Raw genomic sequence first — 12,480 nt, 5'->3', positions numbered from 1 at the left:
GCCCTCACTCTCGTTGTTCTAACTTACACTTTTTAGTTAACTTTACTTAGTCTTAATTTAATTGTAAAATCAAGTAATCTGTTCTATTCACATATTATGCTTTGGTTACTCATTTTAAAATTTTATTGCTAACACATGTCATAAACACCTTGTGAAACTTTTAATTGGGTTGATATAATCCCTTTATATTATGACAATTTCTTGCAATCACATGAAATGTGATTTTTACAAATGCGGTGCCAACATTTTTTTGACCAACATTTTCCACTTTTATGTAATTTCTAGCAAGAAATTAATATTAAATATTTGCGTAGTTATCACCAAAGCTCTCTCTATTTCGCTGTAGATTATTAAGCGGTTACGCTGCCTCAGAAGTCTGTCCGAAATCAGTTTTTGGTGAAATACCTTCGTGCACAAACGCTGCCTGCAAAGTCATTGCCAAATAGGGCAGCGAGGAAACAAGCCAGCTGCCCAAGTTTTTGGACGCAGACTTAAGCCCTACTAACGAGTTGAATCAGGTGTGTTTAATTAGGCAGACATGCATTTTGCATGGACCAGAATTGAATTGAATTGGTTAGATTCAAATGTAATAATTATTTTGTCATTTTAAAAAGCATTCTCAATTCTGAATCACTCACAACCCTGATTCATAGATGCCTCTCTGCACAGATTCTGTATAATGTAGGCCTATACACTCTGCTTTTTTTCCTTCAACATGTTTTTCATAATGCTTCTTTCTTTTTCTCTCAGGTAGACTTTGTTTTGCTGGGTGGGGATCTGTTCCATGACAATAAACCATCCCGCAAAACTATGCATAGCTGCATGGAGGTGATGAGAAAGTATTGCATGGGGGATCGGCCAATCGTCTTTGAAATCCTCAGTGATCAGGCTGTCAATTTCAGCCACAGCAAGTAAGACTTTTTTGGTCTTGATCAGAAACATTGCTTACTTTAGTCTTGACATTTCAAGTCCATTCTTTTTTTAGGCATAGTTGAACCAAAACGAACATTGTCATTATTTTGTCATTATTTATGACCCTCATGTCACGTGTAGTAACTAAACGTGATGCGGTATTGTTTTAGATATGGTATTGTTTTAGATATGGACGTGAATGTGGGCTTGGTATGCTTTGGGGTGGGAAATATTATCTGTCGGCAGCCATAGTCAATATGAACTGTCGTTGTATGGCACTAACTTCATAAATCAAGTCCAAAATTTGATTTGGATTTGATAGACAAGGACCTAAGATAAGATAAGTTAATTTAAGAATGTTTCAGTTGTTGTCCATGAAAGTCCAATGGAGTCCCTAAGTGTCAAGCTCCAAACAGTAAATTGTAAGTTGTGCATTGGAGAAACTATGGCTCAAGCACATTAAACCGCACAAACAGCATCTGTCATGTCAACCAACCCTTAAATAAATTATCAGAATTTTCATTCAAAGTTTGATGAATGATGAAAATGTTTCAGTATAAAATACTACCTTAATGTAATGTTCAGAGATGCAAAAATGTCCACATACACACAGACACATGATGTCCTTTGTTATTTTGTCAGGTTTCCATGGGTGAACTATTTGGACAATAATCTCAACATTTCCATCCCTGTATTCAGTGTGCATGGTAACCATGATGACCCAACTGGGGTAAGAGAATAAATCAATTTATTAGTTCACTAAACCTGTCTGCTTTGTAGATATTGAATATTAATCGGTAGTGTGTGCACATAGTGAGTAATGCAGTCTCAGACGTGCTTATGGACAGTCCACAGTCCACACTGCTGCATAATCTGTTGCATATTACACACAAAACTTGAAATTACTTTTGTTTGGGAATGCAGCTAGCAGGTCAACTGATATATTGTATTTGCCTATTAATTGTCATCGATAGTTGCTATGTGGAACTAAGTTTGTAATACATTTTAATTGCGTGTGATCCTCTGTTATTCAGTGTACCAATGTGGTGAAGTAGATCTTAAGTTAATCATAATTTTGATCTTTTTAAATCATTTTCTGTTTAAATATTTTTGTCCTCTGCAAAATAATATCTCATGTACAGGCCCGGAGTGCAATCGGGAGAATTGAGAGATTTCCCAGTGGGCTGCTCATAAATTGGGCCAGTAGTACGTACCACTTTGACATAAAAGCAGTTTCACAAGGGATGTGGAAAGCAAAAGTCCTAGTTAATTTTCAATGAGAGACACATGTCGATTAGACTCAATTGAATAGGCATCCTCAATAAACCCGTCTCCGGCGTGATGACTCCGATTGTTCGAATATTACAATTGAATCATTCTTAAATCGATATGTCATCCTCAATAACCCCGTCTCCAGCGCGTTGCCTCCGATCTTTCGAATATTGTACTTTAATAATTATTTAATCAACACATCATCCTCAATAAACCTCTCTCCGGCGTGTTGCCTCCGATCCTTCGAATATTCCAATCTATTATGACCTCTGACCTGTAAAGTTGCCAGAATAATAATCATACGCTGTTTGTTAATTGGCCAGAGGAGAACTGGCACCCCGACTGAGCCTGGTTTCTCCCAAGGTTTACTTTTCTCCATTAGGTCACCTGATGGGGTTTTGGTTTACTTGCCACTCTTGCCTCTGGCTTGGCGTGCTCAGTTGGGGACACAACATTTTTCAACTAAATATCCAAATAAATCTAATTATTAAACTAAATAAACCATATAAACTAAATTACTGATCTAAAGCCCACACTGTCACTGTATGATAATTGAAATGAACTGATGACATCACCATTTTCAGAATGGCTATACAGCTGAATACAATTATGTTGCATTATTTTGCTGTTTAACACTGTAAAGCTGCTTTGAAACAATCTGCATTGTTAAAAGCGCTATATAAATAAGGTTGACTTGACTTGACTTGACACACAGCAGCAAATCGCAGCCGATTAGTGGCGAAGATTAGCAAATGGTGCTCGTACACCCAAAATCCTGTCATTTGCATGTGCACAGCTCTTCGTAGCGGTTAAAATATTGTAAATATTATTGGGTATATTCTATATTACAGACACCATACGGCGGGCCACATAACTTCTCCCTCACTTTTTCTCTATACTTCACATAGCCTACACGCGGAAAAAGCATGTTACAATATTGCGTGACTGACAATTTAATTGACTAATCACACTTTTGACTTTATGCAATGCATTAAATAATGTCACTTGGTAGAGAGCGCACATGCTCTCTTTCTCTTACACACGCGCATACCCAGAGAGAAAAAGTGAATCCGCATAGGCCTATCTCTACCATGTACAGAACAGATAATATTTTAGGTGCTACGTTTATGTATGTTCTTTCTTGTTTTTTTTCTGTCAAAATAATGGAAAACATTTTGAATCATCCGTCTTTTTAAAAGTAGGGTAAATGAGTGAACATTTTTGTGAGGCAATCAATCCTCCCTTCCAAATAAAAACAATCCATCAAGACAATATCAAGGTTTTTAGTCCAAGCCATGAAAAAAATCCCGGGTTGAAAATAGGTCCCACTCCGGCCCTGCTCATGTAGCTTCTGAAGAGCAGTATGTTGTTTACATATTTCCCAGAAAAACATATTAATAACAATTTGTATTAGTTCAATTGTCCTAACTGTGATAAGCTCAATATCATATTGACACTGTGAAGAAGAATTAAAATGTGCAGAGCATACTGAAAACTATCAGGACTACTCAGAACTATCACAAACAGTCATTGATTGTAGAGAAAGCCACACACCATAGTAAACCACGGAAATGTTAACGAATCAACAACAGAAAGATGAAGTAATGCAGTCCTAAAGACAGTATGAGCACTTCCGATTCTCAGCTGTAGAAAGTTGTAACTGCATATTATTATTTCTGTATGTGTTCAATTGGTCAGTAAGAGATGCAATTTAAATGTTGATTAGATAATTGATTAGGCAATTGTGTGTCTTCCTTCCTTCCTACAATCCTATTTTCAGTTTTTGTGTTTGCCGTTTTCCAGGCTGATGGTCTATGTGCTATAGACCTGTTGAGCTGCGCTGGTCTGGTCAATCATTTTGGCCGCAGTCCTTCAGTGGAGAAACTTGAGGTCAGTCCAGTTCTTCTGCAGAAAGGAAACACCAGGATTGCACTCTACGGCATTGGTGAGTTTATAATATTCAGCAATGTGGTGTAAGTTACATAAAATAAAGAGTTGTAGTGTATAAAATAGAAAATTAAAAAATTGGGCAAATACAGATGTGACCATTGAGAATGAACATCAAAGGGAAAAGGATCCTGTGATTGCATACAGTACCACGCAGGACCACAAGGCAAACTCTTGCATAGGAAAGACGTGATCAGTGGGGGAAGTCATGTTTCATTCTTAGAAAACGTACTGCAGTTGGACAGGTGGACAACGGCTGCTACAATTATAATCTGAAAGCTCAGAGTTGCAGCACAGTGCAGCAGGAGAGATGATGGTAGAGGATTTGGTGTCAAAGCGAAAAATTTAATTAAATAAAAAACTGTTTAAAAAACGCATTCAAACGATAAGCATTCGTGTTGGCGCATCATGACAATGTCACTTTAAAATAACTGCGATAGCAAAATATCAGCAGGTTGACAAATTTCTACCAGTTTTTCGTGTCTACCGGTATATCACCCGCCCCTATGCCCAGGGGAGTTTTTGACCGGGATGATCTGTGTAAGTTATTATTTTTGTCCTGGTGTTGTACTGGTATGTACTGGTGTTAAATTGTGTTCAGCCATAAACCGATTACATTATTTGCCCACCCTTTGCACCTCTCCCACTGTCATTTTGCTTTTTTAGAGAATTTTTTTTAGTTCAGATGGACAACGGATGCTACAATTGACCTATCGGTAAGCCCCTCCCCTCGAACGCAGATGAGACAATAGCAGTTGAGTATCAGTTGCGCTGGGACCGGAACTCGGACATCTTTAGGTGTCAGCGCCATAGAGACACATTGGAAAATCCGAAGCTCTCACCAGTTTGATAGTGTTTATGCTACAAAAATGCTAAAATGTCGTGCCTGGGGTACTGTAACACTGACTCCAGGTATCCTGAGAGGATTTTCTGGTGGTCATACTCTCGTTAAGTTACGATTAAAGTCCCTGCTAACATACTAACCGAAATAACTAACTGTTCTCACGTCATGTTACACTGTAGGTCAAAAACAAGAAGGTCTACATTTCAGTGCCTCTCCATATTAAACTGGTTTTATGTACATTAATTTCATTTTAGATATGTTTAAGGTCTACATTATCTGTCCTACTCCTATTTTGATGGGTATTATAGTCTCCGTGTAATGAAAGGAAGAGCTCGAACGCAGTTTATTGGAGTTGTTTTGCAGATACAAAGTTTACCAGTTATTAACGGCACCCTCGAAAAGCATAAGGTCTGTGTATATGTTTGTTTACTGTTAGTTGTATGAGTGTTTTTGTGTAATTTGCTGTGTATGTTAATGGTAATGCAACGGAGAGAGATAGTTTGTGAATGAGACGTTAATGCGCACTTCTTATGCTTTGTTTGTTCAGCTCTTACGATGATTTTTTGGAGTGAATAACGATGCAATAAACTTGATAAACCATCAGTTAAGTTTGGCCATCATTTGGACGGGATATACGCTACAATCTGTGTCCAAAAACATCTTGGGATAAGGTTTTCACACTGACAGCTGTACATTGTAAGATATAGCATCTCCGTTTGTTTGTCCGAGTTAGCAACAGTAACTAAGGAGGGCGGGGCTTACCGATTGGTCAATTATAATCTAAAAGCTCTGCTTCATAAAGCACAAGCTACAGAGTCGCAGCACAGTGCAGCAGGAGCCACTTAGGATTTCTTACGAATATTCCCTCTAAAAAAAGCACGAATATTCAAACTATTCGAACATCTGGTTGCGCATTTTATCAATGACGCGCATTATGTCAATAACAGGACAAATGAATACAAAGAGACATAACTACTTATATAGGTAGTCTATTTAAGTTTAAACATATTTGACAACGTATTACCTACACAAAAACAAGTGAATCAACTAATGGCTAAAGACCACAGACCTCACTCTCTCTCGCCCTCACCCTCTCTGCGCATCCCGGTTTAAATGAACAAACACATTTTGAGAGCTGATCAAGAGTTTTGTGCAAGCAATTTAAGGTCGCGACTCTTGTCTCAAATATAGCAGGCTTCATTCAGTGATTGAAACAAATATTAATATAAGTTTTACAGCATATTATTGAACGCTCCGAGCGAGCTGTGCTGTGGTAAACATGGAACTTTTCCTTGACATGAAACGGTAAATAATCAAACCAGTGGAAGCAGTGCATTTATCCTTTATTCGATATCAATATCTATTCAGTCAGTACCTCGGTTCCATTGCTTGACAGAACTGCCTGAAGCCTGCCCCATCTACGACACTGATCGCTCTCATGTCCTTACAAATGAACAAAATTAATTTCTCCGTTATGGCCTCTTGTCGTGTTGCAGACAGAGAGCTTGTGGCGGGCGATGCAAAGTTGGGTGGTCCAGTTTGCACTTACATTTCTACATACATTTTGTTCTCATGTCAAAAGTAATATCAAGGTTTATTTTGATCTGTTTTACATGATTCTTTTGTAGTGTGGTTTTCGGTGAAGTGTACTAAAATAAATATCGTCACCTGTGTACATTAGCCCACTTCTCAATAAATCAATAAATCAATGCTATTAGTCACCCTTCACATTTGTCTGTCTGTTTTACAAATATTTAGCCAATGAAATGTATTAAATAGAGCTTGTGACTAAATCTTGTTGGATTCTCAAACTGTCAGTAAACCTCATAAATCCACCCCCTCTATCGTGACTGAATGAACTGAAGTTCCACAGCAGCTGAACGAAGTCTTGCAAGGGTAAATAAAGATCATCTTGTTTGAATAAGTAGCGACAGCGTTTTCTTTATGCAAGAAACACTGTCTATAAAAGGATCATATTTTATTTAATTGAGGTCTAAGACGTGGGACCGGAGAGAGAAGGCTAGCATTTGCCATTGTCATAGCCAATAGCCTACACTAAAATAGCCTGTGAGTGTGCATACTGTAGCATTTCATCTTTTATAACATGAGATTTTGGCCAAACAATTTTACAACAGGAAAAACTGAGTGCCCATATACGTTAGCTACAACAAACTTTGTAACTGTTGATGAAAACGTAATGTGATGCCACCATTTTAATGACAGACAAATGCACACATTCGCTGGTCAAAAACCCTGTAACTGCATTTGAGTTTGACTTTTGTAATGTTAATAATATAGTAATACAACAACCATTATAATTCGTTTATACCATCGGAAAATCATAAAAAAGCACATGTGCGCCCTGGAACTTACACAAAGCGACTGAGTGATCCTCGTTACCTTGGTAAAATGTAACGTATTTCTAAGAAATGTGTTATTTAATTTATGATTGCTGGTACACTTAATTTATAAACATTTAATCATATTATGGTGGCATGTTTAATTCATGTTTACGCTGTTAATATATGCATGTATTCACTAGCTAGCTAATTTTGAATCTAGTATTCTATACTCTCCGCTCGTCTTCACTTGTATAAATTAAGTAAAACATGTTTTTACTACAGTAATGTTGTCGTTTAAATTAAGTGCAAACTCTTATAGGGGGAATTTAAAAATCTGTATACACCTGTTGTTTTACCAGGTTCTTTTGGACCCATGTATTGTATCTGATCAGTACATTCTCATAAATGAGTGAATGCGCAAAATTTGTAAAGTTTTGAATGTTACCATGTTTTTAACATGCTATTACATAATAATTTACCCCCTTTTCATTTATATTTTTTAAATGTTACAAGAACTACGTTAAAACAGTGTGATGAAAGAAAATATATATTTTTTATCAATATTTATTTATTAGGATTTTTTTTATTTATCATTATATTAAATTTAAAAGAACATATAAAATTCTCAGGGTGTGGGAGCTGCTCGGTTCACAGTAAATATTGATCCACTCAAACTCCATCTCTGCATGCAGCTTATAATGTACATTTGAGAATGCAATGTGCGCTATGATTACTTTTTTTACATTTGTAAGAAGTAATAAAGCTGCAATTTTACATATTTTTATGAACATTAGTCAAGATTAAAAATATTAAATAAGAAATCAAGGAGTGTCCAAAAAACTCTGTGTGTGAAACCGCTCTTACACCACAGATTTGAGCATCTTAACTAATTAGTGATTCAGAAGAGTCACGTAATTTAGCTGTTTTTTGAGAAGTTATTGAAGTAACAGGAGGCAGAACATTACATGTTACATCAGTGATGACCTACCCTCTTCCTTTAGGGCCAGTTTAGCTCCAGTCCTAATTAAACAGACATTAATCAGCTGATCAAAGTCTTCAGGATCACTAGAAACTTCATTTAAAAATCAACTCCACTTAAAAGTGCCCCCCCGGTAGCTGGATTGGACACCCTTGTGTTACATGGCGGCAGGACAATTTTGTTTTGTGTGAGGGAGAGAGAAAGAGCTTGACTGGCATGACTATTTGCATCTGTTAGGATCTGTCTGGAACTTTCTATTCATAAGGGAATCTAAATCCCAATCTAAAACGTGGCATAATGTATAAAAACAGAGATTGGAAATGGACGCTTCTGAGTGGTAAGTTTAGTCTTTATTTTCAGTAAGAACCTGCAAAACGTAAGGTCAGTACTATAACATCAGCCTACATGTGAACTAGCAAATAACATTAACTTTAACGTCAGCAGTCACAATTATTGTAATGCGTCACCGTATGATTTTACAATGATGGCTTCTTCACTTTGAATTACGAACTCTAAACAGCGAACTGGGTGGTGCGTAAATATGTTGTTTGTACAGAACAGTAAAGTTTTTTTTTTTAACAAATTGACTAGATGCCTTGTCAAATGACTATCGTTTCAACTTAAGTGATGGAGGTGACGTTCGCTAGAAGGATTGAGTGAGCTATAAGCATCTAAACTAAGGTAGTTAGCTCCTGAGTTATGTGTTGTTGATGAAATATAGGCTAAATTATAATTCGATCTGACAAAAGGGATTGCCATATGTATCTACGGTTGTATTTTGTAGATTTATATTACAACACTGGCAGGAAATAATATTAACCTTTGTCATTTGACATTTGTCATACTATTATGTAGACTATGGTACTTGGAGTTTCCTATTGTTACTGTACTAACATCTTGCGTTGGATCTAGACAACACGGGATTTATTGTTAATGTTGTCTCACTAAGAAACTTTCAATTTAATCAGAAATTGTTTAGACAGTCAATAAGTGGAAAAAATCACTACTTACTGCTTGCGTGAATATAGTTTGAATTGCAGCTTCTCCAGTATCAGACGCTGAGCGTCTGATATTGTCCTAGGTTAGAAAAACTGTCAGACTTCCGGTTCTGGATGCGAATGTAGTAGACCTCGTCTACCTCGTGCTCCCGTACAGATTTTTTTTTTTTGTTATCAGTTAACAATCCTCTACTTGTTTATTTTTTTAGAGTGTAATGGGATAACAAGTCTAATAAGTACAGAAGCAGAAATGGCATCTAAATCAGCCAAACAAGCGAATAAAGATACCGCCGCTAAAGACGACACATCCGCGGCTCATGGCGAGGTTAACATGTCGGCCTTGACTAGCTTATTGGAAGACCTCAGAGCCGCTCTGTCTGCCGATTTCAAAACTGCATTGACATCTTTAAGAGGCAAAACTTGGCCTCGTCCAGGCTGCGGTGTCGGACCATGGACCACGAATAGCATCATTGAAATCTAACGCAGACCTCCTCGGCGAGAGAATTCACTCTCTGGAAGCGGTATTTGCAGAACTATCTGAGAACTACGCTAAGCTCAAGGCCAAAACGGCAGACTTGGAGGGCGGTAGTCGACGTAATAATATCAGGATTATTGGCATACCTGAGTCAGTTGAGGGTCCTCAGAGCTTTACAATCTTGGTTTCAAGCTTTCCATTCTTTTCCCTGCAAGGTTGAGGATCCTGACCAAGGAAGGTGAGCAAAAGCTGCTTTCATCAGTGGATGAGGCCAAGACATTTTTGATTGCTCACTGGAGTACCTGAGTGTTACGATGGCCGATCTGTTAACTTGAATGGCAGACTTTACTTTACTTACTGTAGGGAAAAAATACTATGGTAGTCAATGGTTGCTCTATCTGCTTTGTTACAAACATTCTTCAAAATATCTTCTTTTGTGTTCAGTAGAACAAAGAAACTCATACAGGTTTGGAACAACTTGAGGGTGAGTAAATGATGACAGAATTTTCATTTTTGGGTAAACTATCCCTTTAACTCGATAAAACAAACTTTGATATTGAATAAAAATATAACATTAGGCTATAATATTTAAACATCAATATGAAGAAAAATATGTTTGACTGGTACTATATTTATAGCATCTGAGCAGACATTTGCGAATAAAAGCTTTATTGATGACTAGGCTCTTTTACAATAAACACGTTATAATCTATTATTTTACATTGTAGCAGTATTCATATTTAAACGGTCTTTGTGCATTTAATATTCACAGATGCTAACAGAATAAACTTAACAGAATAAAGCTACCTTACAATCAGCCCTGAAACCGTTGCTTTCAGAAATGAACAGCTTTTCATGAGGTGAATTATAGCTCAAATTATAGATGAGTAAATTATCAGCAAAAGTTTATTTAAAAGTGAACTAATCCTTTAATAGTCCATAACCATCATCATCTGATGTCATTTCGCTTTAGCTTCCTTTTGCTACTGCAAATGTGTTTTACAAACACACTTTCACAGCAGCCAAAAAAGACAAATGTATACTAAGAGTTAAGGGCCCAACTAATGGAATCAACGTAAATGATCAACGTTATGGTGACTTAAAATGGAACACTTCAGAGTTAAACCTCTGTCAATTCTCAATATGAACTTCTGTAGAGGTCTGACGGAAATAAATTCAATCTGGTTAGTAATGCGTGAAGCTGTTAATGCTGTTTGTGGAGTTGTTTAATCCTCCTCTGCTGAGATCTTCAGAGATTTAATGTCTTTTTATCTTCAGTTGATTTCATCCAAGGCTGTGTTGTTCTTGTTCTCTTTTTCGGGTTCTCTTCTTTCCTTCAGTGATTCTGTTGGTTAACAGGCTTATTAAGGCTGAGATGACTCCATATTTAATGTACACAGATTTTGTGGCTCAGATAAGGTCCAGTTCTGTTTGATTTCTTTGCTCTTGGCTGACGTGGCATCACTATGGCCTGCTTGTGGCTCAGATCTGGCAAACAGGAGTGAGCCACCCAAGGGCCGTCATTCCACGCAGCATATGGGCCAGATGTGGGCCGGATCTAAGCTGACACAATGTTGCTATGTGGGATATTTAGACATCCATTACATTCTCACCAATCACTTGTGATTTCTCTATAGCAAATATATTGTATTGAATAATACTTGAACGATAACCATGAAATATTAACTAACCCATGGAAGGATAGAGAGTAAATATGCAGAACATCATTAATCTTCATCGGCTTCCAATAGGGTGACGGTCTTCTGGATTGGACGCTCTAGGAAGCTAGGCTTAGATTAACATTTACTTTTCTTATCCAGAGAAGAGTCACTCATTAACAGCTTCACCTTTCTCACTCTGCCATCATTTCCTGGCTACACTTCGTATCACCTTGGCCATTTATCTTGGAAGGATAACAATATAATTTATTTTGGCGTTCCTGCAGTTCTTGCTCCATTTCTGTCTGTGCTTAAGATTTAAAAGATACTCTTTCTTCCAACGTGACCAGAAGCTATTGACTAAATATTGCACCTTACGCCATCGTTAACAGAGATAAAGATTTTATTTAATAAACTCTCCAGGGGGTGGTTCAATAATCGTAGACTTCATAGTCAAGATGTGATTCGGTGTAAGAGGCTCTGGACCCAATGGGTCGTTAAGATGTTCAACAGTCAAGGGCCGACTATTCACAATAATCATAACTTCATAGAACAAAATTCGCAGGGAGGTGCTATCAAGTCCTCTAGAACAGTGGTTCTCAAAGTGTTGTACACATACCACTAGTGGTACTCGGGCTCCTTCTAGTGGTACGCAGAGGAATCACTAAATTAAAGTCGCTGTAAAGGCGATTCTAAAATTTGTTTAAATTCTAAACACATTATAAATGTTAGAAATGTATTTCTGAAACATGTTACAAACACTGTACTCATTCGTGATAATGCTTAATTAGTAAGGCTGAGAAGTCACTCTCTTGGAAGAATGGCTGAATGTTTCACATGTGGATGGAGAGTTGCATGTGCCAGGGTATAGGGTATTGTCTTGGGTATCGGATGCTTTCGGTTTCTTGAGACTTTGCATCTCTTTGGAGAAGGCTGCTTCTTGAACCAGTCGAATAATAAAGTGTTCTGCCTCTCTCCTTTCTTCTAGACTTGCTACTTGACCTTTTTCTCACAGCGTTTATGTCTGGCAAATCCAATCAGAGAACTTGCATA

General features: G+C 37.4%; 1 protein-coding gene across 3 annotated transcripts in view; it reads left to right on the top strand.

Annotated features, from left to right (window-relative positions):
• The window catches only part of mre11a (MRE11 homolog A, double strand break repair nuclease), a 54,013-nt gene that overhangs the window by 2,624 nt on the left and 38,909 nt on the right, over nucleotides 1-12,480 (top strand). For 2 of the 3 annotated variants that reach the window (XM_079823036.1, XM_079823035.1), the window contains exons 4-6: nucleotides 751-911; nucleotides 1,555-1,642; nucleotides 3,988-4,129. In XM_079823036.1, coding sequence (XP_079679162.1) covers nucleotides 751-911; nucleotides 1,555-1,642; nucleotides 3,988-4,129 — 391 coding nt within the window. The remainder of the gene's footprint in view (nucleotides 1-750; nucleotides 912-1,554; nucleotides 1,643-3,987; nucleotides 4,130-12,480) is intronic. The other variant, XM_079823037.1, reaches the window with a different exon arrangement.

The sequence above is a fragment of the Gobio gobio genome (assembly GCF_949357685.1).
Source record: "Gobio gobio genome assembly, chromosome: 8".
NCBI classification, from domain to species: Eukaryota; Metazoa; Chordata; class Actinopteri; order Cypriniformes; family Gobionidae; genus Gobio; species Gobio gobio.
Note: the sequence above shows the minus strand (reverse complement) of the source record. Positions and strands in the feature narration are given on the sequence as shown.